A 17,548-nucleotide genomic window follows, 5' to 3' on the forward strand; every position below is an offset into this window, starting at 1 on the left:
GCTTACCGGAGGACACTGATCGTTCGTGTAGATATCCTTGAACAGTTCCGGGACCTGTTGGCCCCTCGGAATCTTCACCAGCGTCTTGAATCTTCTTTTCAGAGAGTCAGCGGAAGATCATGGCGGGTAACCCGGAGAAGATCATCTGCCCGGTGTAAGCGCACATCAACCGCGCGTTGTAGCGAAGGGGCTGGATTCTCCGGGTAAACCAGCTAAGTGTGTGGGCTCCGGTAAGTCCGTCGTGGACTAGCCAGGAGATTCTCCGCGCAGCTTTCTCCAAGGTTGGAGTCGTGGCGAGTGGAGGGACGAAGCTCCAGCTTGCAAGTTCTTCCGGAGGTTCGTTGACGAACTGGGGAAGGCCTTCGTGGACATCCGGAACAGAGCATTCTTCTCGTAGAACCATCCGGCGTTCCGGTACGGACGGACTCGTGTGAATCATGGGGAGGATACATACGATTAGGGCGGAGCATAAACGTCATGCTTCCGCAGTTCACCATTGCTTTGTCCTTAGTTTCTTTCTTCACTCGGAAAAAGAATTGCCACAACTTGACATCTGGCCGGATCCCAAGATGTCCTTCGCAGAGAGTCACGAAGTTGGACAAGAGAAGGTATGAATTGGGGCAAATGTTGTGGGGCTGGAGCCCGTAGGTGTTGAGGATGGAGAGGAAAAATTCCGAACAAGGGAGTGAAAGTCCGCGTTCCACCCAAGCCTTGGTCATGACAACTTCTCCGCTTACGGCTTGGGGGCGTCGGAGTCACGAACGAAACTCCGGTGTGTGGAGATCATTCCCTCGTTCGGAGCTCTCTAAGCTCCACGTCGGTGGTTGCGCAAGGCCACCATTGACCTCGTTCTCCTTCACGGATCCGGGCCTTGGACGCCCTCTTGTTTTCCGCCTCCGCACCTTTGCCGCCATCCGAGCTTGTCCCTCGAGTTCTTCTTGGAGCTCTTGGAGGGTAGGGATCCGGCTTGGAGCGGTGCTTTGGAAGATGCGGAAAAAGGTTGAGCTAGTCTGATGTCGGAAACATACGGTGGCAGGAATGATATAGGATCCGGGCATAGGGGTTCTATTTGGTTGGGATCCGGGCTACTCGAAGAGCTACCAGTGCAAAGTGACGATTCGAGTGGCATGCTTCCGGCTGCACCCATACAAAGTGTCTGAGTACCCGGATCACTAAGCCTATCTTCTACACTAGGTTGTCTTCTACAAGTCCGGCGTACTTACCGCTAATGGCGCGGTGGCGCGACGGAGCTCCGGTGGAAGATGAGGTCGCCGAACTTGAAGGAAATCGGCCCGCGTGACCACGAATCGGCGGCGGAACAAGTTTCCCGTTCAAACGTGAGAATCTTGGAGCGAGGGAAGCCTTGGTTCGGCGGCACTCGAAGTTCACCGGGGCGAAGTTCGCCGGAATCAAGATCTGGCGGGCGGCGCGGCGCGAGGAGGAAGACGATGTGGTGAGAGGGGGTGAAAGAATGAATTTTTACCGGGCCGCGGGGTATTTATAGGCCGCGCTCGGAGATTCGGGATCCGGATCCAACGGTGGAAACTGAACGGTCGCGCCGTTGGATGGATGACACGTGTTTAGGTCAAATGCGGTAAAACGACGTGGATGTAACTTAACCATGCACTCCCGAAAATTCCGGCTGAAGATTTGCATCTGCGAAACTTTAGCGCGGGAAATGAGGAAGTTGTGCGCGGGAAATACGGAATTTCCGTTGTTAAGCATGATCTGAAGACGAAGGATTTCCGAAACCGTTAGAGTCTTTTAAGATTCCGGGTGATTCTGTGAAAATAAGATTGGCTTTCGTTCAAGCAGGGAGTAACCCGGAAATGTTCTTTGGAACGTCGATGGATGAAGTCCCTCAGGATGGGAGCATTTTCCGGCTATAAGTTGGAAAAAGAAGAAAATGCAAAGTTGGAGCTCTTCAAGTTTCTCCGCGTTACCAACGTTGGCCGGAGATCATGATGGACCAGCAAGTCGGAAACCGCAGGGGAAACTCGGAGAACTCTGGGGGCTACTGTTGTGGGTATACTTCATGGGTGTACCATCGACAGTGCCTAGATCCGGCAAGCCCGGGTGGCCCACGGATGGTGATGAGGCATGTGGCCCATCGGGCGGCCCGATTCTTGTTGATCATGAAGGAAGAAGTCCAGCCCAGGATCAGCAGGCCGGATCCGTACCGACCTAGGAGTGACCCGGATCCAGGGAGGCCCATGAGGAACCCGGATCCAGTACGACGTGTATGGAAGGCGGATCCGTGACGTGCACGGCAAGATATTGTACCGTAGCTAGGCTATCTGTAATCCGGCTAGGACTCTCCATGTAAACCCTAGATCCGTGTGCCTTTATAAGCCGGATCCCGGGAGCCCTAGAGACACAACCACAACTCATTGTAACAACGCGAAAGCGCCCAGATAATTCCAGACAAGCAGCAGTAGGCCCTGTCATCGTGCAGGTGTTCCGAAGCTGGGTAACTCGCGTACCACCGTCCCGTGTGCACTCCGCCCTATAGCCCCTACTTCTTCTCCCCCTCGTGAGGATCCCTCCTCCGAGGTACCGTCGATTAGGCAACGACAACTGGTAGTAAGCTGCATAATTAAAATAACTGACATAAGATGGAATAATTAATATGATCAATCATTCTGTCCAAAGGTGGAAAATTACCTGGATGGATTAGTGGTTCAGTTCCAGTTATTACAAGAGTATCCTGACCAGATGAGTTAACTCTGAAAATTAACTCCATGCCAACCTTAAAATTGTACACTCTAGCAAATTCGTTCCAAAATCTTCCGTTGATATAGGTTCTGCCAGCTCTGTTGGTAACATTAACAACAAATGCATGGCCATCTTTGGTTTTGAGTGCAGCTTCAAAAGTTGTCCTGTGGGAGGTCTGGACACCATACTTCTTAAGGAAATACGGTCTATAGTAGCAAGGGATGACCTAAATTCAGTAGAGTTAATACAAAAGTAAGTTAAATATGCGTCTACTCGGATAATCACCGAGTCTCAGATCTTGGACTTCTATCAGCACATATCTGAACTTCTATCAGCACATATCTGAACTTCTATCAGCACATATCTGAACTTCTATCGGTATAGGACTGAACTACCGATACCTCTATCTCTAACAGCTACAACTATCGTAAAACTGGTATGAACGTAAAAGTTATCACAACTATCGTAAAACTCAACCATAAATAAGCGGTTAATACATATGGTGACCAACAATTATCACACACATCTGAATAATAGTACTAAACTAGCAATAACTACTAGGATCACGTGTTAAACTTTGATGTGGCGGCGAATTAATAAAACATCTGAATGAATTTTAAACTTATAAGTGCATGTACCGTCTTCACCTCAAAACCCTCTTGTAGTGTTTGCACGAAAAAACCTAACGCGACTCCCCCTCCGCCGCACATCCCCTTCTTGTCAAAGCAAACTGGACACTGCAAAAAATATGAAGAAAGATTACAAATCAGAAACAACGATCGATCGCGAGACGTACATGTTATTTATGTACTCCACTAGTAGGCGCCATCCTTGGTCTCGACGCGGAGCGAGAGTCTTACAAGTATCGCCGGCGAGAGACGTGGCGAGATCTGGCGGCGAGAGACGTGGCGAGATCTGGCGGCGGCTGAAGGAGGTCGTGATATGATGGCAAGTTATATCGTGGAGTAAATTTCGGTAGGTCAATAGGAGTGCAAATGGGCGGTGCTGGGTTTTGACGTGACAACACGATCGAATGCGCGTCAGTTGGACTAGACCCGCGTCAGTTTTCTCTTCGTCTACCGTGTCAATATTCGCACGGAGTAATTAATGGGGATGATATTTATCCCCTTCCCCCTCCCCTACCGTCTCAATATTCGCACCGCATCCTGGTTTCCACACTTCTCGTCGTCTCCTCTCCCTCATTATCTTCGTCTCCCGCTGCTGCGTCGCCATGGACATGGATGAGCAGCAAATGTACAAATGGGCTAGCACGCGCGCAGTCCACATCCACGACGAGGAGGACCTGGAGGTGGTCTACACCAACGACCCCTGGGAAGTGCGCCGCGTCCTCCACATGTACACGGAGTGGCTCATGGAGGACGAGCACAAGTTCGTCGGCCTCGACTTCGAGTACACCAACCATCGAGCCGAGGACGAGAAGAAGATCGCCGTGGTTCAACTCTGCATGCGTCGACATGTGCTGGTGTTCCACTACGCAGCGTAAGAACTAATCCCCTTTTTTAATCTTTCGATTGGGGTTTTTTACTTGCCGCCATTCTGTCTCTCTTTGATTTTCGTTAGACATTGTTCCCGAAAATCAGTACATTCCCGATCTAAATCTGCTAGACATTGTTCCAGAAAAGCAGTACATTCCCGATCTAAATCTGCTACACATTGTTCCCAATTTATTAATTTGTTTCATCTTCGTCTCCTCTGTAGGTTCTTGCATATTTGTAACTGATCTGTGACTAGTACATTACTTTGTTTACTGCAGTGCTAACTGGTGGGAGTCTCCGGCTATCTGCGATTTCTTTCGAGAAGGCGCTACGTTTGCGAGTGTTGACATCCGTGGTGACAAGAGAGTTCTGTGGAGGACATGGCACATGGAGATTCCTTCTGAGTACTACGTCGATCTCCAGGACGAGTACTTCAAGTACACTGGTCATGCGAGGGCTGGCATGGCTAGCATGGCAGCAAGACTCATTGATTCATGGTTCGGTGATATGAAGAAGAAGTTCCACCACCATCGGCACAGACTGTGGGGGGACTTCCCACTTCCAAATATGAACATCGAGTATGCAGCCATTGATGCTTGGGTCTCGTACGAGCTCTACCGTAAGATCGTGGTCGACAGAGTCCTGCTGATGGTGGATTGATCATCTCTTCTGCTGCATGACCCCCTGATCTTTTGGTTTGGTCTCCCTCCTGCGTGAGGTGCTTTTGGCTAGTAGTCCGTTCTTTTGAAACTGTAAATATTTTGCCATGATATGTTAACAATTGTCTTGGGAGGTTTCAATTTTATGTTGTGTACATCCTAGTACTTCAAAGTGCTAGTAAACTAAATGTTCAGAAAGCAAGAGAGTTCTTCAAAATCAAAACATACCAGACGTAAAAATCACCAAAAATTGTGATTCAAATTTTCTTTATGACTTTTACTCATTTATCTGAAATTTTTCATCGAAAAAATCTCAAAGTGGTGAACAATAACATAATATGGTGGCCCCATGGTGGACATGTGTCGAACGAGGGGTTTTCGGATGAAAAGAAGGGGAAATCGCCAAAAACTGACCAAACCACCATGGATTTGGGCATGATTTGGCACCCTTGTGCACATTGTGATATGACACCTTGGTTGCTATGGGTTTTGATTTTTTGGATTTGGTGGCATGGTGTCCCCATGGTGGACATGTGTCGAACGAGGGGTTTTCGGACGAAAAGAGGGGGAAATCGCCAAAAACTGACCAAACCACCATGGATTTGGGGCATGATTTGGCACCCTTGTGCACATTGTGATATGACACCTTGGTTGCTATGGGTTTTTATTTTTTGGAGTTGGTGGCATGGTGTCCCCATGGTGGACATGTGTCGAACGAGGGGTTTTCGGACGAAAAGAGGGGGAAATCGCCAAAAACTGACCAAACCACCATGGATTTGGGGCATGATTTGGCACCCTTGTTCACATTGTGATATGACACCTTGGTTGCTATGGGTTTTGATTTTTTGGAGTTGGTGGCATGGTGTCCCCATGGTGGACATGTGTGGAACGAGGGGTTTTCGGACGAAAAGAGGGGGAAATCGCCAAAAACTCACCAAACCACCATGGATTTGGGGCATGATTTGGCACCCTTGTGCACATTGTGATATGACACCTTGGTTGCTATGGGTTTTGATTTTTGGAGTTGGTGGCATGGTGTCCCCATGGTGGACATGTGTCGAACGAGGGGTTTTCGGACGAAAAGAGGGGGAAATCGCCAAAAACTCACCAAACCACCATGGATTTGGGGCATGATTTGGCACCCTTGTGCACATTGTGATATGACACCTTGGTTGCTATGGGTTTTGATTTTTTGGAGTTGGTGGCATGGTGTCCCCATGGTGGACATGTGTCGAACGAGGGGTTTTCGGACGAAAAGAGGGGGAAATCGCCAAAAACTCACCAAACCACCTTGGATTTGGGGCATGATTTGGCACCCTTGTGCACATTGTGATATGACACCTTGGTTGCTATGGGTTTTGATTTTTTGGAGTTGGTGGCATGGTGTCCCCATGGTGGACATGTGTCGAACGAGGGGTTTTCGGACGAAAAGAGGGGGAAATCGCCAAAAACTCACCAAACCACCTTGGATTTGGGGCATGATTTGGCACCCTTGTGCACATTGTGATATTACACCTTGGTTGCTATGGGTTTTGATTTTTTGGAGTTGGTGGCATGGTGTCCCCATGGTGGACATGTGTCGAACGAGGGGTTTTCGGACGAAAAGAGGGGGAAATCGCCAAAAACTCACCAAACCACCATGGATTTGGGGCATGATTTGGCACCCTTGTGCACATTGTGATATGACACCTTGGTTGCTATGGGTTTTGATTTTTTGGAGTTGGTGGCTTGGTGTCCCCATGGTGGACATGTGTCGAACGAGGGTTTTTCGGACGAAAAGAAGGGGAAATCGCCAAAAACTGACCAAACCACCATGGATTTGGGGCATGATTTGGCACCCTTGCGCAAATTGTGATATGACACCTTGGTTGCTATGGGTTTTGATTTTTTGGAGTTGGTGGCATGGTGTCCCCATGGTGGACATGTGTCGAACGAGGGCTTTTCGGACGAAAAGAGGGGGAAATCGCCAAAAACTCACCAAACCACCTTGGATTTGGGGCATGATTTGGCACCCTTGTGTACATTGTGATATTACACCTTGCTTGCTATGGGTTTTGATTTTTTGGAGTTGGTGGCATGGTGTCCCCATGGTGGACATGTGTCGAACGAGGGGTTTTCGGACGAAAAGAGGGGGAAATCGCCAAAAACTCACCAAACCACCATGGATTTGGGGCATGATTTGGCACCCTTGTGCACATTGTGATATGACATCTTGGTTGCTATGGGTTTTGATTTTTTGGAGTTGGTGGCTTGGTGTCCCCATGGTGGACATGTGTCGAACGAGGGTTTTTCGGACGAAAAGAGGGGGAAATCGCCAAAAACTGACCAACCCACCATGGATTTGGGGCATGATTTGGCACCCTTGCGCACATTGTGATATGACACCTTGGTTGCTATGGGTTTTGATTTTTTGGAGTTGGTGGCATGGTGTCCCCATGGTGGACATGTGTCGAACGAGGGGTTTTCGGACGAAAAGAGGGGGAAATCGCCAAAAACTCACCAAACCACCATGGATTTGGGGCATGATTTGGCACCCTTGTGCACATTGTGATATTACACCTTGCTTGCTATGGGTTTTGATTTTTTGGAGTTGGTGGCTTGGTGTCCCCACGGTGGACATGTGTCGAAAGAGGGTTTTTCGGACGAAAAGAGGGGAAAATCGCCAAAAACTGACCAAACCACCATGGATTTGGGGCATGATTTGGCACCCTTGTGCACATTGTGATATGACACCTTGGTTGCTATGGGTTTTAATTTTTTGGAGTTGGTGGCATGGTGTCCCCATGGTGGACATGTGTCGAACGAGGGGTTTTCGGACGAAAAGAGGGGGAAATCGCCAAAAACTCACCAAACCACCATGGATTTGGGGCATGATTTGGCACCCTTGTGCACATTGTGATATGACACCTTGCTTGCTATGGGTTTTGATTTTTTGGAGTTGGTGGCATGGTGTCCCCATGGTGGACATGTGTCGAGCGAGGGGTTTTCGGACGAAAAGAGGGGAAAATCGCCAAAAACTGACCAAACCACCTTGGATTTGGGGCATTTAAAGTCACCACATTACCCTACAACAGAAGTTTCACTTGGAAAAAGGTTTGACAACCTCTTAGTGCAATTAGGTCAACCTAGGTTTCACCAAACACTCAAACTTTCATATAAAATTGAAAATTTGTTGAAATCTTTCCAAACCTTGTGTATTGGCCAATGTGTGGCTAACACTTTCCATGGAAAATAACAAACTAGAATTTTTTTTGTTTCCCTACCAAAGCACTCACAAAAGTGAGGTGCGTAGTGAAAGATTATGCCCGTCTACCTCGAACGGGCAGTTCTTGACCATTTTTTGAGGTACATAACTTGAAATGGACTGAAATTTGGCATAAGGGTGCATCAACATGTGGGTAATGACGCTAGCATGCTATCTTGGCAGTTTGGTTTGAAAATTTTCAAAAATTCATCCCCTAAACTCAAGAAGAGGCTATGCGTGATCACTAATTCGTATTTCAAATATTTTAGAGTTTTTAATACCCATACTGAAAATTCTGTGCCAGCCCATCCGTCATGCGTGGGACCCATGTCAAAGTAATGGGAAAGTGGACTGACTACATGCAGCAATCCACGTTTTCACACCCACGCGTCGTACAGTAGGAACCCAAACGGCAGCACCTACTGTATATCCATCGGCCCCATCGTCTCTCCCACCCGCAACTTCTATTCCCCAATCTCTGGCGAAAAACCCTGCTTGCACCTCCACCAGCGCAACACCGACCTCCCCTTCCACCGAAGATCCCGAAGATGAAGCGTGTTCGCGGAGACGAGCCGGAGGCGAGTGCGGTCGTCAACGTCGACAGAGGCGACGACGAGGGTCCGGTAGTAGTCGACGTCGCGGAGGCGGGATCTTCTTCCGGAACTGGAGCCGCTCTTCGCCGCGCCGTGACCGTGGAGGGCTCCGCCCAACCGGCCGTCGTCGCCATCGCTGATGAGGCCAAGGGAGACGTCCTCGCTCCCGCGGCACAAGCAGATGACCAGGGCTTCGATCCGAATGACCCGTTCTACCGCCACTCCAGGCAGTACCGCGAGCTATATGGCCCCAGAGAGTGCGACGAGTTCGAAGAGGAGGCCTCCGACAACCGCAGCGAGGTACTCTACTATTCCGATCGATCCCCTGTTTTTCTTGATCTTACTGTTCACCATAGGGTTTGCTCATAGGGTAGATTGATTTGCCCTGTCTGCGACTTCTTGTACAAATTGATGATTCTGGGGTTCTTGCTCATCTGATTTATGGTTTGTAGTTACTAGATCTGTAATATTTGATGCACATCTTGATTCAACTGTAATGATTCCTTTTGTGTGATGAATCATACCTGCTTAGTGTAACGCTCACTGCATTTCAAACTTAAATTCATCTGAATATGAATCATACCAGAGTGATTATGATTACAAGAATTATATTATAGGTACTATTAATTGATCTGATACATGGATTTTATAATCACCATTTGTCTTAAACTGGTGCTTATTTATACGATGAAACCATAGTGTGTACATCATTTTTATTTGGGGAACAAATGAATTATCAGTTGCATGTAATTTATGACCATAATTTTTGTTCAATTCCTGCTTATTGACGTCATGAATCCATATTGTTTTATGAATCAGTACATCTTCAGGGAACAAATGATTGATCCCTGATCCATGAAATTTATAATCACCATTTTCTCTTAAATTGGTGCTTAGTTATAATACTGAAATAATGATTGGACTACCCATGAACAAGTTGTGACAACAGTTTAAATTGGTGGTTATTTATATTAGTGAAGTAATTATGTATGGTTGGATCTGGATCATAAATGTTGATTCTACATGATTAATTCTTAATAATGTTCATACAAAAATATTTAATGCTTCAATTGTATTTCAGTTAATTTCATTCTCTCACTTATTCTTTACTTTCAAAATCGCAGGAAGACTCTGAGGACATTGACAGCGACAAGGAGGACCGGGACCGGAAGAGCCGCTTCTGCTCGAAGAAGTCGAAGACCTGCCAGATCCCTTTCCGTCGTAACGGAAAGCCACATTGCCCATTCTGCGGCAGGGTTTTCCCGAACGATCTCGAGTGTCCGATCCAAAGACGCGACGGAGTTGGAAAAGGTAGCAAGCGTAAGCACAAGCCTGCTAGCAAGGCGAAGCACGCTGCCTTTGGCAAGTTCCTCGGGGACTACGTCAGATCGGCCTCATCCCGCTCGTCGGTCCAGCTGTTGGCCCTCATGTTCTCCACTAAATTTAGTTTCTGTTTAGTTGTTCCCCTGGAGGTTCATGGTTAAACTATGTCATGTTTCAAAGACTATGTTCTACTTTTGTTATTTGGAACCTGGGCAACCATACCCAGTTGTTTAACTTCCAGCCTAGTGGGCTTGTTCTGTTTTTCCCAAGGCCCGGGGAAGTACATATTAATTTGCAAAAAATGAACAATTAAAATCAGTGAAAATTGAACTGGCAGTAGAAAAAATGCAGGACCAAATAGTCAATCGTAAAGTGTACCCCCTACATAATCCCACTATACAATCCCTTCACACAAGAGCGACCAGGATAGCGAAATGACATAAACACACAATGGGCACACACAAATTGTAGACTAAAACAATTATATCATATGATAAAGATTATATCATATGATGTCAACTGAAACTTCAATACCACCACGGCCGCCCTGGTTGAAAAGAATGAGAACAACATTCCCAGATTCAAAGTTATACTCCTTAGTAAACTCCGACCAGCAGGAATCGAACTTCATCCTTCCATCAGTAGTAGTGTAGTATGCACCCTGAGGGTGGTAGCCATAGTCATCAACAAAAAAACATGCCTCCCCGCTTTCAGAGATATTCAAGGACCTAACAACTTCCTTCGGTATACGCTGAATAATAAAAATTAAATTATATATGGGAAGGATATAAAGGATAACTAAGATTACATAAAGAAAAGGAGAATTATACCAGTCCATTGCCCTTCAAATCAGTATTCGTCAAGGTGTGCACAAAAACAACACCAAGACCAAGACCACGCTCACGGAGAAGTTGTTCCTTCTTCAATGTTTGAGCAGTAGTAAGCATAACACCTTTAGTGTGGACAACTGCAGTTGGAATTTCTGCATACAAATTAAAAATTAATAAAAGAATAAAAAAAGAGGAGATATAACATCAGTTATATTAAAAAAAAATGGGCAACACATGGTAAAGGATAAAACAGAATTACCATCGACACGATGCTTTTCAGTGCCATCAGGACCTTCTGCAAAAATCCCAAACAGTTCAGGAGCACTATCAAACCCAAACATGATACAGTCACCAACTTTCAGGTCGTAGTCATGAAGAAATTTTTGGTATCCACTACCAAAAACACGTGTCTTCGAACTGCCTTTTTTAACATGAAATTTGTACTTCACTTCATCCGATGTAACGACAAAAAAGATATTACCAACAAGGTTGTTGAACTGCCTCCTCACAAAACAAGGCACAGTCTGAAAAAACAGTAGAACAAAAATGCAGAAAATAAGGATATAGTCTAGAATCTGTCAACAAAAAAGATACATTCTAAAAAGGATATATACCATAAAGTCATCAAATCTGCTTCCAAGATAACAACGAAATGAACTGAGAGTCTCCCGCCTCTGCTGACAATGATTGCCCATCGAACCACAAACAACACAGTTCATCCTGTGTATATTTAGCAATTACCAAAGCTAGTAAAAAATACAGGTAGGTAGGGCATATTCATAGAAATCTATCCATAGATCTGAAACCATACACACATATATCCATAGATCTGAACAAACAAGATTATTCAGAGGACAAAAAGGATTTTCAACAAACAGAGAAAAAGGAGGTGAGGTGAAGTAGTGACATGTAAAAACATATTTTCCTACCTCTCAAAACAAACGAAAATCTTCAGAGAGAAAAGAGTTTTTCAGCACAAAAGAGAGAGAGAAAGAAGATGAAGGAGACTTGCTTCACCGCATGAACAAGGGAGGGCAGAAGGCAAAACCAACCAGGGGCATTATAAATACAATAAGTAGTAGTAACTGCCTACAACCGCTATTTAATGAGGCTGTGGGGTAGATGGTGGTTGCTATCCTGTAAGTTCAAAAGTCAAACACAAAGTATCTCATGCAAAAATGGAGCCCACTGCTATTATGTAATCTCTGTCAATAAGTTCACAATGGCAAAACATCAAAGACACCGAAAAATACATTGAATCATAAAGTTGCACTTCAAAATTATTTAAAACCATATGATTTACAACTTCAAATGTACAACAAAATGTTGACTACATGCCTTTGTTCGGACTATAGGTTAGGTCAGAACAATTATGGCATGTTAGTCATTTTTTCAACATACATAAAAAACAAATGCTCATTTGTGGACGAAGTGCACAATTATACCAAAGTAGGCATCACTTCAACACATCAAACTACACCAAACCTCATGAAAAATTAAAATTTGAATTTTCCACATGAATGTCACAACATTTACTCAGTCCCACTAGTTACTGATGATTTTACATTGAATTTAGCATTTATTATGAGTTTTACTCGTTTTCTGTCATTTTTTAATAAAAAAATCAACAAACACCTAAAATTGTCAGAAAAATCTGAAACTCCTTAGGCACACATACCTACCCTTCATGACCACTCACAAAAATTTGCAGCTCAATCTGAGTCTTTGAAGTGCAGTGTCGTTGCCTATTCGACGGTACCTCGGAGGAGGGATCCTCACGAGGGGGAGAAGAAGTAGGGGCCATAGGGCGGAGTGCACACGGGACGGTGGTACGCGAGTTACCCAGCTTCGGAACACCTGCACGATGACAGGGCCTACTGCTGCTTGTCTGGAATTATCTGGGCGCTTTCGCGTTGTTACAATGAGTTGTGGTTGTGGTTGTGCCTCTAGGGCTCCCGGGATCCGGCTTATAAAGGCACACGGATCTAGGGTTTACACGGAGAGTCCTAGCCGGAATACAAGTTGCCTAACTACGGTACAAAGTCTTGCCATGTACGTCAAGGATCCGCCTTCCTCCAAGTACGTGCAGGATCCGGATACTTCATGGGCTTCAACGGATCCGGCCTCCTTCGTAGGTTGGTTAGGATCCGGCTTCTGCGTTCTGAGGCTGGACCTCATCCTTCATGATCTACAGCAACTGGGCCGCCCGATGGGCCACATGCCTCACCACCTACTATGGGCCACCCGGGCTTGCCGGATCTTGGCCATGCCGTTGATATACCCATAAAGTATACCCACAACAGTAGCCCCCGAAGTTCTCCGAGATTCATCATTCCTCCGACTTCATTCTGCTCGGAAACGAAGAGAATCTTGAAGAGCTTCAAAACTTCTTACTTGATTCCGGGTTCACTCCTCCGGAAATCCTTCATCTTCGGATCACGCACAACAACGGAAAGTCCACTTTTCCCGCGCACAACTTCCTCATTTCCCGCGCTAAATTTTCGCAGATGCGAATTTTTAGCCGAAAATTTCGGAAGTGCATGGTTAAGTTACCTCCACGTCGTTTTACCGCACTTGACCTAAAACACGTGTCATCCATCCAACGGTGCGACCGTTCCGTTTCCACCGTCGGATCCGGATCCCGAATCTCCGCGCGCGGCCTATAAATACCCCGCGGCCCGGTAAAAATTCATTCTTTCACCCCTCCTCACCACTTCGTCTTCCTCCTCGCGCCGCGCCGCCCGACGGATCTCGATTCCGGTGATCTTCGCCACGGTGAGCTTCACGCGCCGCCAAACCAAGACCCCTCTCGCGCCAAGATTCCTGCGGTTGAACGGGAATTTCCCTCCGCCGCCGATTCGTGGTCTCGCGGGTCGGTTTCCTTCAAGTCCGGCGACCCCATCTTCACCGGAGCTCCGTCGAGCCACCGCGCCATTAGCGGTAAGTGCGCCGGCCTCGTAGAAGATAGACTTAGACTTAGTGTAGAAGATAGACTTAGGTGATCCGGGTACTCAAACACTTTGTATGGGTGCAGCCGGAAGCATGCCACTCGATTCTTCGCATTGTACTGGTAGCTCTCCGAGTAGCCCGGATCCCAATCAAATAGAACCAATATGCCCGGATCCCATATCATTCCTGCCACCATATGTTTCCGACACTAGACTAGCTCAACCGTTTTCCGCATCTTCCAGCACCGCTCCAAGCCGGATCCCCTCCCTTCAAGAGCTCCAAGAAGAACTCGAGGGACAAGCTCGGATGGCAGCAAAGGTGCAGGAGGTGGAAAACAAGAGGGCGTCCAAGGCCCGGATCCGCGAAGGAGAACGGGGTCAGTGGTGGCCCTGTGCAACTACTGATGTGGAGCTTAGAGAGCTCCAGAACGAGGGCATGATCTCCACCCATTGGAGTTTCACGCGTGACTCCGACGTCCCAAAGCCCGAAGTCGGAGAAATTGTCATGACCAAGGCCTGGGTGGAACGCGGACTTTCACTCCCCTGCTCGGAGTTCTTTCTCTCCGTGCTCAACACATACGGGCTCCAACCCCACAACATCTGCCCAAACTCATACCTTCTCCTATCCAACTTCGTAACTCTCTGCGAAGGGCATCTTGGGATCCGGCCAGATGTCAAGTTATGGCAATTCTTTTTCCGGGTGAAGAAAGAAACCAAAGACAAAGCAATGGTGAACTGCGGAAGCATGACGTTTATGCTCCGCCCTAGTCGCATGTATCCTCCCCACGATTCGCACGAATCCGTCCGGTACTGGAACGCCGGATGGTTTTATGAGAAGAATGCTTCAGTTCCGGACGTTCATGAAGGCCTGCCTCAATTCATCAACGAGCCTCCGGAAGAGCTCGCAAGCTGGAGCTTCGTCCCTTCGCTCGCCCAAACTCCGATCTTGGAGAAGGCAGCGCGGAGAATCTCCTGGCTAGTCCACGACGGACTCACCGGAGCCCAGCTCACACTTAGCTGGTTCTCCCGGAGAATCCAGCCTCTACGCTACAACGCGCGCCTGATGTGCGCTTATACTGGGGCGGACGATCTTCTCCAGGTTACCCGCCACGATCTTCCGGCCGACTCTCTGAAGAGAAGGTTCAAGACGCTGGTGAAGATTCCGAGGGGCCAACAGGTCCCGGAACTGATCAAGGACATTTACACGAACGACAAGTGTCCTCCGGTAAGCTTTGTTCTTTTCATTGCTTCAAACTTCACAAGTTTTTGGATGTTAACTCTAACTTTTATTCATTTTCCTTCCAGCTCAACACTTTGGCGGAGGAAAGCTTCCGCACCATTCTTCGTGTCCCCGTCAGCGGCGACGCGGCGGAGGAGGCTCCGGAAGACGACGAGGAGGAAGAGGAACAGGCACCCCGCAAGGCGGCCCCTCGACCTACAAAGCGTCCCCGCGCCAAGGCTTCTGGCACTGAAGCCGGAACTAGCGGCGAGGCCTCCGCCAAGAAGCCCAAGACGACAAAACCACCTCCGCTAGACTCGAGGAAAGCAGAGCGTGCGCGCCTGAGAATGCTTTCAACAGCTGGTCAGCGCACGCGCCCCATCATCCCCGGCGCCCCGTAAGTTTCCGAACATGATGCAACTTTATCTTGGCGAAATTATCTCTCGTCAAAACCCTTTCACTTGTTTGCAGGAATCCGAGTGCCGCTGCCACGCGGACCACCAGCCAGGAACCCATCACGAAATATATGAAAAAATCTCCGGCTGTTGGTCCTTCTACTCCAGTTCCACCAAGTGCCTCCCACCCAACTCCTCAACCGTCGCCCCCTCAGGCTGATCCATCTCCCCCTCCTGCCGCAAATACTCCACCGGAAATAATTCCGGTTAGCAGCGGGCATGCGGGCGGAGAAGATCCTAAGGCCAAGGGCCCTGCCCAAGAAAACGCGGAAGTACAAGGCCAAGGAGAGGCTGAAGTCACTTCTTCCGAGAAGGCTGGAGAGGGCGCTGGCGACATGGTCGTTTTTCCGAAGAACTTTGGAGATCCGGCTGACACCACTTCCACCCCCAAGGCGTATGCTACCAAGTTTTTCAACAAGCTGTCCGAGGCGGAGAAGTGGGAACTTGAACAGGACCTGCTCAACGCCATGCTGAACAACGCCTGGGGGAAACCTGACTCCAGGACATCGGAAATCCAAGACTTCAAGAAGAACGTCGGTCAGTTCTTTGACCAGCTCATCTGCAAGCAAAAGGTACTCCCCAGTAGCCCCCAAGCATGTAGGCGGAAACTCAAAAAATAGTTAACGCTTATATGCTTTAAGAAACATTACTTCCGGGAAGGTTACAAAATTGGATCAGTAGCCCCCAAGCATGTAGGCGGAAAAGTCCCGGCAATAATGCTTTGGAGAAAACCACTTTTTACAGGCGGAATTTTTATTCCTGCTCTGTCTATGTTTTACAGGAACAGCAGGCACTGCACTATGAGCTGCACAAGAACATTGCGCTTCAGCGCCGCGTTACTCTGAATCAGGCGGAAAATATCCGGACTCTGAAGGATGAGAATGCGGAACTGACCAAGCAACTGGCGGACGCCCAAGGTTGGTTTCCGCCCTCTTCGTCATTAGTCATATTCCGACTTAGAACTTGTTGTTAACTTATGTTATTATAGGCGCATCCTCTTCCCTTGCTACAGCCTCATCTGAACTTGAGAACCTGCGCTCCTCGTACCATGATTTGGAAACGAAATTAAAGGAGGCGGAACTAAAGAGGGAGCAGGCCGAGAAGCAGCTGTCGGAGAAAAACTCCGAACATATCAGGGAAAAGGGCGAGCTGTTGCTGAAGAAAAATGCTGACAGCGAAACCATCAAGAGGCAGCAGAAAGAGCTCAATGGTCTCCGAAAATATATGGAGACCGCGGAGCATCACTGGGACTTGCTCAACGAGAACATCTTGGGTACGATACTGAAACCTTGCCCAGATGTTTTCTCCGACTTTTTACTTTACGCTCAAACTGCATGCTTATATCCTGATTATCTTTTATGCAGAGCCGCTTGGGTATCCGGAACAGCGCCGGAATTTGTTCCCACGGGATGACCTTCTTCAACTCGCAGGCGATGACTGCAAAGATCTCATCTCCGCCTCCCGCAAGATATGCTATAACTTATCCATCAAGAGGAGCCGCACTTGCAACGTCCGGAAGCTTGTTGGAAAGATGGACATTCTTCCGGAGCTGGTGACGGATCTACAAGCATCATCAGCCCGAGGCGCAGCTGCAATGGCCTTGACCATGTGCCTAGCACATAATCCGGATCTTGATCTTGATCAAGTGACCACGGGCGTTCCTCCGGATGCGGATGTCAACGCGCTGCTGGATGCAGTGAGTGGCTACGACACCCGTATCGCGCGCAGGATCCGGCATGAGGAATTCTACGACAAGGTCGTTCTTCCCGCAGACGAGCCCTTGGAAGTGGAACTTCAAAAGGAGCTCGAGGCGAAGGCGCGATCCGCGGAATCCGGGACCCAATATACCTGGACCAGCTCCAAGGACGCTCCCCATGAAGAACCCAAGACCAGCACTGCAGCTTCTGAAGAAAAAGAAAGTGACGAAGACGTGTCTTCTCTGGCCGAAGGCGCCAAGGAAAATGATACAGAGGGCAAGACTTCTCCGGCTAAGGGGGAGTGAAAACTTTTATTCCTGCGGGAAAGACAATGCATCATTTTGGCCCCAGCGAGGGTTTGTAATAAGA

At 47.9% G+C, this 17,548-nt stretch overlaps 1 protein-coding gene across 1 annotated transcript; it reads left to right on the top strand.

Moving 5' to 3' along the window:
• Positions 1–15,475: 15,475 nt before the first annotated feature.
• Positions 15,476–17,344, top strand: LOC127348290 (uncharacterized). The gene is made up of 3 exons (XM_051374365.2): positions 15,476–16,054; positions 16,264–16,399; positions 16,471–17,344. Exons 1-3 carry the CDS (start codon positions 15,554–15,556, stop codon positions 16,893–16,895), a joined length of 1,062 nt encoding a protein of 353 aa, XP_051230325.1. The 5' UTR covers positions 15,476–15,553; the 3' UTR covers positions 16,896–17,344.
• The last annotated feature ends 204 nt before the right edge of the window (positions 17,345–17,548 follow it).

This window comes from Lolium perenne, chromosome 4 (genome assembly GCF_019359855.2).
Source record: "Lolium perenne isolate Kyuss_39 chromosome 4, Kyuss_2.0, whole genome shotgun sequence".
NCBI lineage: Eukaryota > Viridiplantae > Streptophyta > Magnoliopsida > Poales > Poaceae > Lolium > Lolium perenne.

Bases quoted from the DNA above. Each gene is read 5' to 3' on its own strand.
- LOC127348290 (XM_051374365.2), top strand. From the start codon at position 15,554: ATGAAAAAATCTCCGGCTGTTGGTCCTTCTACTCCAGTTCCACCAAGT. The intron at 16,055-16,263 runs GTACTCCCCAGT...TATGTTTTACAG, and splicing joins AGCTCATCTGCAAGCAAAAG to GAACAGCAGGCACTGCACTA. The intron at 16,400-16,470 runs GTTGGTTTCCGC...ATGTTATTATAG, and splicing joins GCAACTGGCGGACGCCCAAG to GCGCATCCTCTTCCCTTGCT.